Source organism: Erpetoichthys calabaricus, chromosome 16, assembly GCF_900747795.2.
Source record: "Erpetoichthys calabaricus chromosome 16, fErpCal1.3, whole genome shotgun sequence".
Lineage (NCBI taxonomy): Eukaryota > Metazoa > Chordata > Cladistia > Polypteriformes > Polypteridae > Erpetoichthys > Erpetoichthys calabaricus.
The window spans coordinates 65,934,909-65,949,340 of NC_041409.2; the positions used below are offsets into that span (position 1 = coordinate 65,934,909).

The following is a 14,432-nucleotide window of genomic DNA, read 5'->3' on the forward strand; positions in this document are numbered from 1 at the left end:
GGGCATTCCAGGGGGAAGCTCCTCCTCAGAACCATTGGCAGGATGCAGTGGTCACTTCATTTCAGGTAAAGGATGGTCATTGCATATATTTGTCCTCCATGTTAGCCATAGGTATGTTCCATATAGCCCTCTTTTTTATTGGGTCATTGCATGGAATGTCATATCCCTAGAAGCTGTGTCTGACCAACGAGATATTGACGAAGGTCAAATATTTGATGAAGACACTGTGTCTGATTATTCATCAGGAGGAGAGGTATATTTTCCAAATAATGTTTGATCAGACTCCACTCTGATCAGTCCCATGTGCCCCAATCACATTTGGAAATCCTGGTAATGAGAATGTTAGGCTGATTGAGATTCTTCATGGAACTGTGGGTGTTTTAGCTTGTGTATTACCTACCTGCAATGGCATGAAACGCCTCTTTTATTGTTTTCACACGCAGGTGTCCAGGAAACACTATGAAAACCCGAAGGAAATATTTCAGAGCCAAACAGACTTTACGAATTGCCTGGAAAATTGCACTTTTAGTTAGATTTTCCGCATCGCCTACAGTATATAAAAAAAGTGCCGCTTGTAAAAAACCTCAAAGCTATGCATACTGTCTGTCTGGTTGTGAGAGCCCGACTTCGCCTAGTTTGACTTTGAATGTAAAGTGCTAATAAATCTTTGAGGTACAATATTCCCCCTAGGCTAAAGCGGTATCTTTCGAAAAGAATTTCCTCCGGGAGCAATAAAGGATCTTGCCGATCACGCAAACCCCTCTCTATATGAAATTCTCGTCTTATAATTTGCGCACCAATATCAATTGGTCGCTCATTCATGAACAGCGAAGCCATGACTGAATGAATTCTACGTACGGACACTGATTACGTGTGTGAGCTAATCCTCACGTAGAACAAACCTGCTCCGAGCAGGTTTGAGGATTAGGATGTGTTGCTATGACAACATTTCCAGCAAGAGTTTCGAAAAACCGACAGATCCAGGACCATGCCAAATTGTCAACAATTACATCTGGCTAAACGACTAATCCGCGTACGAAAAATACCCCCCTGATCTCGGATGATTTAAGCGACGTACGAAAAATACCCCCAAAGTCTCAAACTATGCTATATTTTGATGCGTAAGCGATTTGTTTATACATAGCCTACTACGCACTATAATCTCAGGGCTCACACGATACCAGTCCTTCAAGCACACTAAACGTGTTACTTTGAATAAAAAATATAATTTGCGCGACAGATATTTCCCAAATGCATAAACGTTTGACTGAAAACTCAACAAGTCGCTTGCCCTTGCCGAGCTGCGTCTCCTTGACGTTATCTATGCGCATCTCCGCTATGCTCGCGGGAGCGTGTGCGCATGCGCGCGTGTACGACCGGAACCACGTGTAGTCTAGGGATGATCGCGAGTTTGCTGGCTTTTGTGCTGTTTCCTTTGTCGCAGTTTCTCCACAGTATAGCAGGTAAATGCGACGTAATAAGTGTCGAGCATGAGAGAGTCACTTCCGTAATGTAGTTTCGGCGGCAGGGTTTAAGGGAAAGACAGAGAGAGAGAGCTTTGTGATTCGCACTGGCCTATTGCAAACGCGTGCTGTTCTCGTTAAGTTTGCAACATCGACTTTGGGAAAGAAACTGCAGTTTTAATGTGGCAAAACGCCTATGCTTTCCCTATTTCCAGTAACACATCAGTGACCACACAACGTGGGCCTTGTGGAGTGGGAGAATTATTACAAGTGTAGCGAGCTCGTCCGCGTCTCACTTTACATGTCAGCAGGTGTTCTGCAGTTTGGGGGGTGGGGGTTGGCATTCTGTTTGGGTATTCTGTATTTACATGGGTATTCTGTGTTTACATCGTGTCCCTTATGATTTTGCAGTAAAAGCAGATGGGTGAGTTGTTTATAGTTATTAGCTCCAAACCTTACATCTTTATTTAAGTATAAGGTATGTGGTACGCGTGTGTTAACGTGTAGTAGCGAAACTGTTCTGTTAAAAACAGTTTTTATCTTAGAAACATTCGATTGATGTTCTATTCCTTTTTTGTTCGAATACCTCAGATGTTTTATACCTAACGGCATAGCTTTTATACAGGAAAGTGGGACACTGGCGGGGGCAATTAGAGCTTTACGACAATAACATAATATACAAAGCCCGAGATTTGCTGAAAACAAGCGTAAACTGTTGATCACAAGCCCAGTAAGTTTAAAGACTTTTGTGTCATAGGAGTCGGGAACAAGCTACAGCGTCATGAAGATGAAGCAGAAATCTTGACATATTCTAAAAGTATCTGGAATGAGGTAGCTAACTCCAAATGAGCTTGGGTTGCAATAGTGAAATCTCACATGCTCTTGCGTGTAGGAGGACCTAGGTTTCTCCCTTCAGCAGCAGAGTTAATGCTGTACAGCATACAAAAATAACCTTGAGTTTCCCATCTGAATGTTACATGACTACTGTTGGGCAGCTGAAACCCCCTCCCCAAACATTTAAAGGTTTAAATCAACCATATGTGCAGTTTTTGGAAAACTTGGATCAAATCTGGACCTCTGACATTTTGTGATGGATGCCAGTCTGTCACGATTATTGTATTACTGTCAACTTGGCAGCCTCTATATTTTTTAGTGGTTGTCCTTTTTTTTAGGGAATTTGCTAAAGGCCTCAGGGATCATCTTCAGTGATGCTGTGCACAGCTTAAAGGTTATAAATATACAAATAGATGCCTCATTTTGTTTCCAAAGGCTGAAGATGGCTTGTATTTTTGTAGTATAATGGAAATATTTTTTTTTTAATGACAGGAAAGCTGGATTAGAAGACAAATTGATAGAAGGAACAGTGCTGGATGCATACCCTCGTGTAGCCTCTTTGTACAATATACAAGTCAAATTAATATTGAGTTGGTCCCTTTCAGAAGACCCAGAGTTTATTCCAATATTCACCTAGGCAAAATGTCAAAAGTGCAACACAAAGATGCCAGCCAATGTGTACTTCAAATTTTCCCACAACACAAGAGATGCCTGTCAATGCCTACTTCACATTTTGTCACAGTTATTGCAGATTTGCTGGTGTTGGATCACAACTCATAATAGTTTATTCCATTTTATTATATAAATAGTTGTCTAAATTGAGATCTAGTGTATTTGAGTCCGTTTCAGGGTTCTAATAGCTATTTGAAATGAACAGAAAAAGGACATTGAAAGCTGAGTGTATAGTTATTAAAAAGGGTGCACCTCGTTGTGATGTTTTGATAGCCCATGATATTCAAATGTGTCATTACTCATATCGGGTGCCAGTGTGAGTGTCAAACGTATTCCCAACTTGATTATATTGCCATGCCAAGTCTGCATTATTGATACCTGCTGGGATGGAGCTTTCACCATATCCCACTGTGCTTGTGAACCAAATTTCTTCAGACTGTGCAGTGTATTGTAAAGTCTAAAATTGTTAGTGATTCTCAGCCTACTAGTGCAGGCTGTACGTTTTGCTTAACTGGGATATTGACTTAAATGCCCTGCGTAGGCTAAGGTATAAGAAGTTATTCGTTTTGATATACTTCCTCTGACATTGGAACTTTTACCTGATTGATTACTTTTGTTACTCTGCCCAAAGCATGTCGGCTTTCATCTTCTGCTTTGATAAATTGTTTCCAACCACAGGACCACTGTTGGCTGGATGTTTTAGTACTGTGGATTTGCTGTGTACGCCTGAGGTGCTATTGCATTAACTCTTAAGAAGAACTGTTGTTTCTACATTCTTACCTTTCATGTGACACTCACTATGTTGCTGCAATTAAAATATTTAAGGAAGTAAGTTTCGTTCTTCTATTTGAATTGCACACATGCACAATCCAATAGTACTGAGCTATGTCCCATTATGATGCTTTTCTTGATTGAGCAGTGGACACTTAATATGCTTGTGTACATTATGTATGCACTGCCCTCCTGAGTGTGTCATTATGTGGCTGGCACATTTTTGCTTCTGTTCTAAGATGTGCAGTAAAACATGGGCATAAGTATTGTTATTTAGTTAATATACTTTCCAGTGTTTCAAATTGTCCCGCACAGCAAATTGCTGTGATAATGCAGCTTATTAGGTTCCACTACAGCTCATTTATATAGAATTTTCAAATGACTGTCCTCTAAAGCTAGAAATATGCATGTCTGCAGTTTACTTATTTCCATGTTTCAAAACTGGGCTGGTCATAAAAGTCTCATCCATTCCGTATCCTATGATCCACTTTATCGGAGCTCTTGCAGTTGTCGAGTAGGCCAAACTGTAAAATCAAACAAATACTTACAAGAAATTGGAATACAAGTTAATTTAACTTCAGAGCTCTGTTCATAATTATTTTGTACAACAGTGTTTGGTGGAACTTTAAACACACAGGGAAAGCAAGTAATGTTTCAGTAATGCAAAAATAAAACATTTGTATTTTCATGGGAAATTATACAGTACCACTGGTTAGAAGTGCATCCATCCTGCTGCATTTTGTTTCCTTATGATTTTTAAACAGTCACTGACTTCAGTGATTTGTTGAAATGTTTATACATTCACTGACTGGGAATTTAAGTGTGTTAAATTATTTAACATAAAGTTGTAACTTCATTTAACCGAGGCCCTTGTGGTTGTACATTTCAGGAAATTAATAAGAAACAGTAAAGCTTTTTTGAAAAAAAGTTTTTAATTTGTAATTAACCACATTTTATGGTTGTTTGTGAATTTTCCCCTACTTGTAGTACTCTGACCCTCTCTGAGTTTAAAACAGTAACAATTTTCATATATACAGACTGTCTCTGAAACATTTTGGTAAACTGCTGAATTAAGATAATTTGTGAATAAAAACTGGAGTTCATGCAATAATGAATGAATATATAAAATAGCTGGTTTAAGCATGCATAATGTTATGACATCCATAGAAATACTGTTGCTGGTGTGAATAAACAAATACTGTTTTAATGAAAGAATACTGCCTATGCTAAATAAACGTTTTCTAATCAACAGATAAGACACGTGAGAATGACCACTCACAGGAGAGAAAGTCCATTGCTGTAGGAGGAAGCAGTGAGATGAGTGATGCCAACGAAGCCCACTCAGACAAAAATAATGAAAATGCTGGTAAAGAAGTTGTGTCACATAAGCCAGTGTATTTACAGTACACAATGAGTGGAGATGGATTTCATCTGCTGAGTGCTGATGTGCCCCAAGCCCTTGAGGGAAAAGATAAGGAAAAGAAGTCTAATACTACTGAACAGCAGAACGAGAGAGATCTGACGCAGAAGAGTCTGCAGCTATTTGAGAATTCTGCCGAGAACCTTCAAGATGATATGCCACTTGATTGGTCATTTGGCACCCAAAACAGAGAAGAGCTAGTTGACAGCTTGTTCTGGCAGATCCCCAGTTTGACATCTTTCCATCTCCCAGAGCAAGAGGGTAACTACATGTTTTACTGTCTACGCTTAAAGACACATTAAGGAATCACTAAAGTTGTGTAATGCTTCTACTGTAATTTTAATAGAATTATTCAGTATATAGGGGAAGTACTTCAAAATGCTTTAATTGTAAAAACAGAATGCAAAACTCTATATATACTGCTGTAAATGAATTAATAGAGCATAAACTGTTTTTAGCTACCTTGTGCAATCTATGGGTGTAGAGAGCTTTAGTTTAACCAGTGTGTAATCCTTCTGCAACATTTCCTTTATTCTGGAAACTTGTGTTCACATGGTGGTTGTTGGGATAGTTTCTGACTATGCAATATGCTTGTTACACTTTAGATATTTACTATTCATCATGTCACTTTACTGTATATTTAAAACAGATTTTTTTCTTTTCTTTTTTTATTGCAGTAAAGGAAAGGCAATGGGAAGATTTGACAAAAACCCAGAAGTCAAGTAACAATGGATGCCAGATTGAATTCACTGTCATGAGCTACAATATTTTGTCTCAGAATCTCCTAGAAGCAAACCCGACTCTTTATGCGCACTGCCCCACAGACGTCCTCTCTTGGAACATTCGTCTTCACAACCTTCTTCAGGAGTTCCGCATGTGGGACCCAGATGTGAGTCTGGACAACCTCTTTACTAGCAGTCACTAATTTCCCTTTTCTTTACCTTTAATCAGGGCAAGCAGCATAATTTGACTTCTTTCAAAAGCATGTATGGGCCGTTTAATAAGTCCTGGTAACAGGCAGATGCTACTGCAGATTTGAATTAAAAGTAGCTTGAGTTCTTTGTTCTTTTACATTGATTTATTGGTGAAAAGATTAAATCAAATTTTGCAATTAAAACTACATTGAAATTCTGGGTTTTACTTAATACAGTTAGCCATTTATGCATGACTGGCTGTCCCTAGCTGCTCCACTCGTGTACTAGTGAAACGGGACTAACTAAATTTAAAAATCAGCAAACAAACAGGTATCAGTAGCTAAGTGGAGGCAAGTTACTCTCCAAAATGCGTGAGCGAGGAGGGCCCTTCCCGGCTCCCTACTCCTGACGTCACGCTTCCCCCTCCTCTTGGCCTGCAGCCTCTGTCTTGGAATAGCGTGAATATTTCACTCCTGCAAGTGAACTATGATTCACAGTGTGATGAGAGAGGTTGCAAAATCAACTGGAATGTCCAAGCAAATTGTAGAAAACAAATTAGATCTAAATCTGTTAGTTAGTTCTCTCATTCGCTAGCTAAGTGGAGGTAAGGTGCACGCCCCGAGGCTGGAGCATGAGTGAGGAGGGCTCTGCCCCCCTCCCCTCAGTCTGCTGCGTGTCTCTAGGATTCCCACAAATAAATCAGTACTGCAAGTAAACTATGATACTTAGCGCGATGAGAGAAGTCGCAAAATAAACCGGAGTGTTCAAGCAAATTATAGAAAAAAACCTGATCTAAATCCATTAAGTAGTTCTCTCGTGAAAGTGAACTGACAGACTTTGGATTTTATATATAGAGATGGATATATAAAAATCTGGAAAGGGAGAAAATGTAAACCGTATCACAGACCTGCACTTACAGATGTATATATATTAATACAATTAAAACTTGAAATGCTTTTCAACAGTAAAACCAAGCACCAGATTAAAAAGCAAGAGTGGAACATAATAGTTTTGAATTAATTTTTATTTTCCCTCTTTATATTTTAACATATAACCAAACAAAACACTTGCAAGCATATACAGTAATCCCTCCTCCATCGTGGGGGTTGCGTTCCAGAGCCACCCCCGAAATAAGAAAATCCGCGAAGTAGAAACCATATGTTTATATGGTTATTTTTATATATTTTAAGCCCTTATAAACTCTCCCACACTATTTTAAACATTTCACGCACAATTATACAGCATAAACCCTTTGTATTCTCATAGATATTAGGTAAGATTCGTTGAAATTACATACAGTAAAACCTAAATATTATTTTAAAGATAGCGAGCGTCTCCGATATCACATATGTTACAGCCATTACGACAGACAGGCCACCAGCAATAAATACGTACAATGCAAGAAAAATTGTATAAGTAAAATGTGTGTACAGTGACACTAAACTATGTACATGTAATAAGTACTGTACGTAAATAATTAATTATGGTTACTCACCAACAATGACACGACGACTTGTCCGATAATGATGAGTTTAATTTTACTGCACTACAAAGGATAGCGTTACAGCTCTTCTAAAGGAGCCTCTTCAGGCGACTGTGTAGCACCGCCGTTGTACTTCTTCCATCACTCTTCAATCCAAATCCCTAAAGCAGATTCCATCCAGACTACTGCCTTATCACGTCCACTTGCAACTCGTTTTGCACCCTGGTTAAAGGACACTGCGGCCGTAGATCTTATATGCTTTTCCTCCTTTTTAAATAAAAAGAATCGTGGACTCATTGATGCTGTAATGGTGTCCTGCAGCGGTGTAGCTGTTTCCTTCCTTCAACATATCCAAAACTTTTACCTTTTCTGCAGTCATTTGCATCTTCTGTTGGCGCTTGGACACGGCTCCTGCAGCAGTAGCAGTAACGTGCGTTAATGATGAATGAGTGAGATTAGACTTCCTGGTTAATGCAGCATTCCGTCGCTGAGCCAATCAGCAGCACACAGGAACTTAACCGAAGGCTCTGATTGGGTAGCTTCTCAGTCATCCACCAATAGCGTCCCTTGTTTGAATTCAAAGGCGTCCCTTGTTTGAATTCAAATGGGCAAATCAACTGAGGAAGCACACGTACTGTAGACCGCAGACATCCGCGAAGCAGTGAAAAATCCGCGATATATATTCACATATGCTTACATTTAAAATCCGCGATGGAGTGAAGCCGCGAAAGACGAAGCGCGATATAGCGAGGGATCACTGTAATCGTAAAAATGAGAAAAAACAAGAAATGTAAAAATAACACATTACCATGACCTAAAAGTAATTTAAAAAATAATAATAATAATGATTTATTTGTATAGCACATTTTCTTTCAAAAAAGTAGCTCAAAGTGCTTTACATAATGAAGAACAGTAAAAAAAATAAATAAATAAAAAAAATGTATGTTTTTAATTAAAATATGAAGTTCTTAATCACAGGAGCTGATGATATTGTGAGGAGCTGACTGTTTCAGAGCCTAGGACTCACAATAGCAGAGGTATAGTCCCCCTAACCTCAAGTGTATCTGCAGAACAAACAGGAAATATTTGGTTAGAGGAACGGAGAAACTTGGAAAATGATTAAAGGCATACGTAGAGGATTAATAAGATAAGATGGAAATGTCGTGGAAAGCTTTAAAAACAGTAAAATACTAAAATCCAACCTGTAACTCACATGGAGCCAATAGAGAGAAGCCAACACAAGTGAAATGTGATCTCTTTTTTTTGATGCGATTCAAAACTCTGGTAGCAGCATTTTGGATTAACAGTATTCAAGGCAAAGATGAATGGCAAACACCAGCGTAGAAGAATAGACAGAAATGGCTTCATCTTAGTGATGATCCTGACCTGAAAAAAATATTTCAAGCCACAACATTTATTTCTTTATCAAATTTGAAATCCGAGTCAAAATTTATACCAAGGTTTCAGATGTGCAGTTTTAAGGAAATGTATGCTTAGTGCGAAGTGGCAACATATACAAAGATAAGAGAAGTGATCCCAAAACAAACACTTGCAATACCCTGCCGGTAAGAGGGGCTGTACAAGATGACAAGCTACCAATATTGACACTAAAGGTCTTGCAATTAAAATATTTTGTACACTTTAATTGCCAACCCATTGCTCAAGCTGATCAGTAACAATGCCACGATCAAGTAAAGCAGCACTCACATCCAACAGGATCAACATAGTACACCTCTCACAGCTGGCTGCTAGCAGCAGATCATGTGTCACTCTCGGGGGATCATTCAGTTCTATGAATTTTTCTGAATCCAAACTGAAACTTACCAAAAGAACTATCTTGATTTAAAGAGTGTTGCAGCTGGGACAAAGCAAAATTCTTGAGGATTTTGGGAAAAATTGATTTTTGGAGATAAGATGAAAACTATGATATGTGAGGGGTCAAGATCAGCCTGCTGAACTACTGCATCTTTAAAATAAAATTGAACAGAATTTGCCATTAAAAAACTATTTATAGTAAACAAAACACTAGTCCCAATTTCTTTAGACATCACCTTAAGGAATGGAGCAGGCAAAAATCAAGAGAGCAAGAAGTTGACTTTGTGTGAAAGACAAGTATGTGAGAGGTGCAGTCTGAAACTGAGTAAAGACAGCAATGTGTATGACAAAGACGTTAGTCATTAATTTATCAGCTTTAGTAACGGGAAAGAAATGTATCACCGATCAGAACAGACATAACACTGTTGAGGCTCAATGATTGATTGAATATAGCATTAACAATACTGATAGAACTCGAGGTCTTTGACAGTTAATTGGAAATAATGTCAAAAAAATATTTTGTTCTTGCTGTCTTGACAGCCTTCTGATATTTGGCCAGACATTCTCTTGGAATGTTTTAAAATAATCTGATGCCTGTCTTTCTTACACTTCCTCCCTGCCTTACGCTTGAGAGAATGCGTGTCATTGTTAAGCCATGGCTGTGTTTTTCTCCTTTTGAGGAGCTACTGAATTCACAATGTCTAGTTGAGGTTCAGTAAGCTGCAAGATGGTGGTGGAGTGTAAAGGAGGACAGCAGAAATAGCATCCATCAAAATTTAATTGAATGATCCACAGAAGTATTAATGTCAATAAGAGTGTGACTGTCAAAATGTACTATGTACGCATAATGGAAATCATCCCAAAAATATACACAAAGTAACAACATATAGTAGATGCAGATCTTTCCATTGCTTATTATAGTTGATAGTAAATGGCATTGTGACAAACATTGATCCTAGAAGGAACAAAACAATCATTGTTAAATGCCTTTGGGTGGACAAAGAATGTCCTTTAAATAGTGTGTGCAGCCTTATGGGTAGAATGCATTTACTGGCCACAGGGTGTTATCATTGGCTAGATTTCTGCCTCTCAAATCTCTATGAAATTTCATTGGTGAGAAATAGGGCTTGAGTTAAGGATGGAGAGTATTTGTGCTCAAATGCATAAGAACAAGCAGAGATTTTGTCCCACTTATTAATTAGGGTTCTCTTAAATATATGGAATGATGGAACAGTAGATCTTGCTGCTCCCTCATAGGACCAATGTTCTGTGTTCAAATTCCAAGTCCAGTCGTTGCTTGTATGAAGTTTGTGTGTTCTCACTATGTCTGTGCAGGCTTTCCTCAGGAGTGCTCTGGTGTTGCATCCCCTAAAACACTGGCAATTCCTAATTGTTACTTTGTGAATGTGTGTGTGTGTGTGTGTGTGTGTGAGTGAGTGTGCCGTGCAATTCAATGTTGCCCTGTCTATAACCGTTACTTGTTTTACATCCATTGACCTATTACTGTCGGGGTAGGCGGTGGCTCTATGATTCTGAGTTGGATTGGTTGGTTAAATTCCCTTTGGGTTAGTTATGTGTTACTTTTTTCTTGATGTTTCTCTTACCCCTCACTCATGATTTGAAATACAAATAAATTGTGGCCCTTGGCAGTCATTGTATGATGCTCTGTGTCATAGCACAGTGGATCCATTATTACTACTAACCCAGGACTTGTATATACATGTAATATGCCCAGTAAAACAAGACCTAAACTTAATTCTTATAGATGTTGTCACTGACAACTAGTAAAGCATTAATTTCTTGGGTAACTATTGTAAATCTTTTTTCCCCTGTCATCACTGGACAATTAATAGTAGTCACATTTTTTACACACATCTAAAAAAATGCAGAAGTATAAAATGTGTAAAGGATCAGCAGCAGGAGTATCATTTGAAATGTTCAATAATTATAGTAAGTTTTGCAATGCACAAACATGAAAATTTCGAAATACTACTTTTCCTTCAAAACACATGCATACTGTGTTTTAAAAAGTACAAGATGATCAGTCTTTCGAAAGATTTATTTAATAAAATACATTCATCAAAGGAAAAATGTGAACCTGATGGCCTGGCTGAGTAAAAATATCACACAGTATTAACCTTTTGAAGATGTAACCGTATTAGTTAAAAAAATGCCTGAATAAGAATGAACACAGCCAAAAGCAAGAACTCGTGCATTGGGATTATTCACTACCGCTATAAAATGTCATCATTATATTTGTGAGGCACTGAAAACTTGAAATGTGAATATTTTTACCAAACATTTAATATTAGTATAAGGGTGGTTGGTGGCTTTTAGACTGGATCTAACATTCATAATTGTATGTTATTTTTCTTTTGTTTTTATTAATTCAAGTAATTGTGATCGCAGGCAGGTGTATATATAATTATTATTTTATGCTTATAACACATTTACCTTCTGTTATGACAGATTCTTTGTCTTCAAGAAGCTCAAGAAGACCATTACCAGGAACAGATAGAGCCAACCCTAGTGCAGATGGGTATGAACAATCATCTTCCTGAACTGTCAGTTACAGTTGTAAAATATATTAAATACAGTATACTGTAAAAGGCTGTAGTGATGAAAGCATACAAATTATCTCTGTTAATTAATCTTTTGAGATGTGTTACTTTTTTTTTTAACACTGTTTCATAGTAATAAGTAATAGCGTAATGCCAGATGAATCAAGCCTGCATTTGAAACTGCTAATTACATTAATTTAATGCTACTTAGAGTGAGGTGGAACAACTCCCAATGGATAATGGGCTCAGGGATTAGATCACAGCTGGTGACAGGGTATTTACATATTTAGGTCATTGGACAGAGAAGTTTATCATACGACAGATTGATGCATTAGATCTACTGTATGTGTTTAGTAGAAAATAAGAAAACGATTGCCTACTATAAGAAAACTCAATTATTCTAAAAGTATGCACTCTTTTCTCTTTCTAAAGGCTACAAGTGCATGTATAAACGACGGACGGGTAACAAGAAGGATGGCTGTGCTTTGTGTTATAAGACTTCAAAGTTTGATCTCATTTCATTTGAGCTGGTGGAATTTCTTCAGCCCAGTGTGGAGGTGTTGGATAGAGACAATGTAGGAATAGTGGCTCTTTTTCTGGGTGTTATACCTTCTGATCTGAAACCAGAGGGAAGGCCCTCAAAAGCATCACCAATTTGTGTTGCAAACACTCACCTCCTTTTCAGTCCAAGAAGGGGAGATATCAAACTTGCTCAAGTGGCACTGCTGATGGCTGAAATTGACTTGATGATAAGGCCTTGGCGAGAGAAGGGAGCATCCTGTCCAGTGATAGTTTGTGGAGACTTCAACTGTATTCCCCGCATGCCACTATACCAGTTCATTGTGACAGGGCAGCTGTATTACCATGGATTGCCAGCATGGATGGTAAAGTTCTGTTACTCTTTTAATGTGCTACTCTGTCTTTCCAGTGAAAAACAAATATTTTGGAAAAAGCGATTTTAGGTATCATTGGCAAAGAATCCATATGTCTTTATTTAAATACACACTGTTTTTCTCCTATTGTTTAAGTATATGGGAGACATTACCCGTTTCAAATGGGTGTGTTGTTCTGTTTATGCATTATTTACTAGTAATTCAAATGTACTTGATTTAAAATGGGTGTAAAATAGGAAAAGCTTCCAGAAAATGAGTTATTGAATATGAGAACTAGAACTTGAGCAACTATGAAAACAGTCAATCTTTGGAATATTTTTTTGTAAAAACAATCTTAAAAAAGATTGATATGTGTCCTACTGTAAGATATTGGCAAGTCAATTTCAGGTTGCACATATACGTTTTGATACAAAGTAGATTTCATAGAGTGGAATGTCAGTGTACCCAATCTCATCCCAATGCAATAGATCTCTCAGTTAACTAAACGACACAGTCTTTCTTAGTACTGACTGGGAAGTGAGTATAGTGACTTTTATGTAAATAGTGCCAAAAAAGTAAGTTTGAATCTTTTCATGTAATCTGTGGAATGATTGCTAGTATGTTTTTTTGTCATGCATATAGACAGTATTATACTGGTACTGAGTATTTTATACATACCAGTAACCGCACACTGTACGATAACGTGCAGTGAATACACTTGACTTGAGTGTTCCTAGTTTTCATCCACTTTCTCTGTATGTTCAGCATTCGTTTGCTCAGAGGTTGATGCGCTTGCTGCTTTCTGAGCAGCTCTTCTGTTCTCCACCCTAGCGGCATCTTTTCGCGTTAATACTGATTAAGTTGGTGCTTGTGTTGCAATTACTTAGTATGTTTTTCTTAATTTATTACTTAAGCTGACACTTAAGTCTTCAATATGTCTCAATAATGATTTAAGATATGAAGAGGTTGGGGAGGTGACGACGAAGGTGGTAGGGATGAAAACGGCGCCCGTATGCATACACCGTACGGCCATCCTGCTGCCGAGAGTTGATTCTACAATAACATAAAAATATAAAGAGGAATAACCTTGGAGGTCAATTATCACCCCGTAAGCGGATAGTAGACATTACGTAATATGTGTGTACCAAATTTCAGTTCAATAGGCCAAACTGTTTGTGAGCTACAGGTGATTTAAAATCCTGGACAGACAAACGAACAGCCATGGTAACGTATTATATATAAAGATATATAAATGACTTACATAATGTTTAAAAACACTTAGTGTTTGTCAAGTTTTACCAAGTTTTACTAAAATTGTGCTTCCTGTTCATGTGGTGAGCCGTGTGCTTATAAACAAAAATACAATTGTTTCCAAAAAAAGTTGGGACAATGTGTAAAATGAAAAACTTAATATGATAATTTGAAAATCATGTAAACCCTATATTTAATTGAAAATAGTACAAAGACAACATGTAAAATGTTCAAACTGAGAAATATTATTGTTTTCTGAAAAATATAAGTGCATTTTGGATTTGATGCCAGAAATGTTTCAGAAAAGTTGGGACAGGGCATGTTTACCACTGCATTGCATCACCTCTTCTTTTAACACTCTGCACACATTTGGGAA

General features: G+C 37.8%; 1 protein-coding gene across 1 annotated transcript in view; it reads left to right on the forward strand.

The window, feature by feature from the left end:
• Positions 1 to 1,370: 1,370 nt before the first annotated feature.
• Positions 1,371 to 14,432, forward strand: part of angel1 (angel homolog 1 (Drosophila)) — a 36,910-nt gene continuing 23,848 nt past the window's right edge. The window contains exons 1-5 of the mRNA XM_051919977.1: positions 1,371 to 1,463; positions 4,993 to 5,421; positions 5,838 to 6,049; positions 11,842 to 11,911; positions 12,366 to 12,817. Coding sequence (XP_051775937.1) covers positions 1,400 to 1,463; positions 4,993 to 5,421; positions 5,838 to 6,049; positions 11,842 to 11,911; positions 12,366 to 12,817 — 1,227 coding nt within the window. The 5' untranslated portion in view covers positions 1,371 to 1,399. The remainder of the gene's footprint in view (positions 1,464 to 4,992; positions 5,422 to 5,837; positions 6,050 to 11,841; positions 11,912 to 12,365; positions 12,818 to 14,432) is intronic.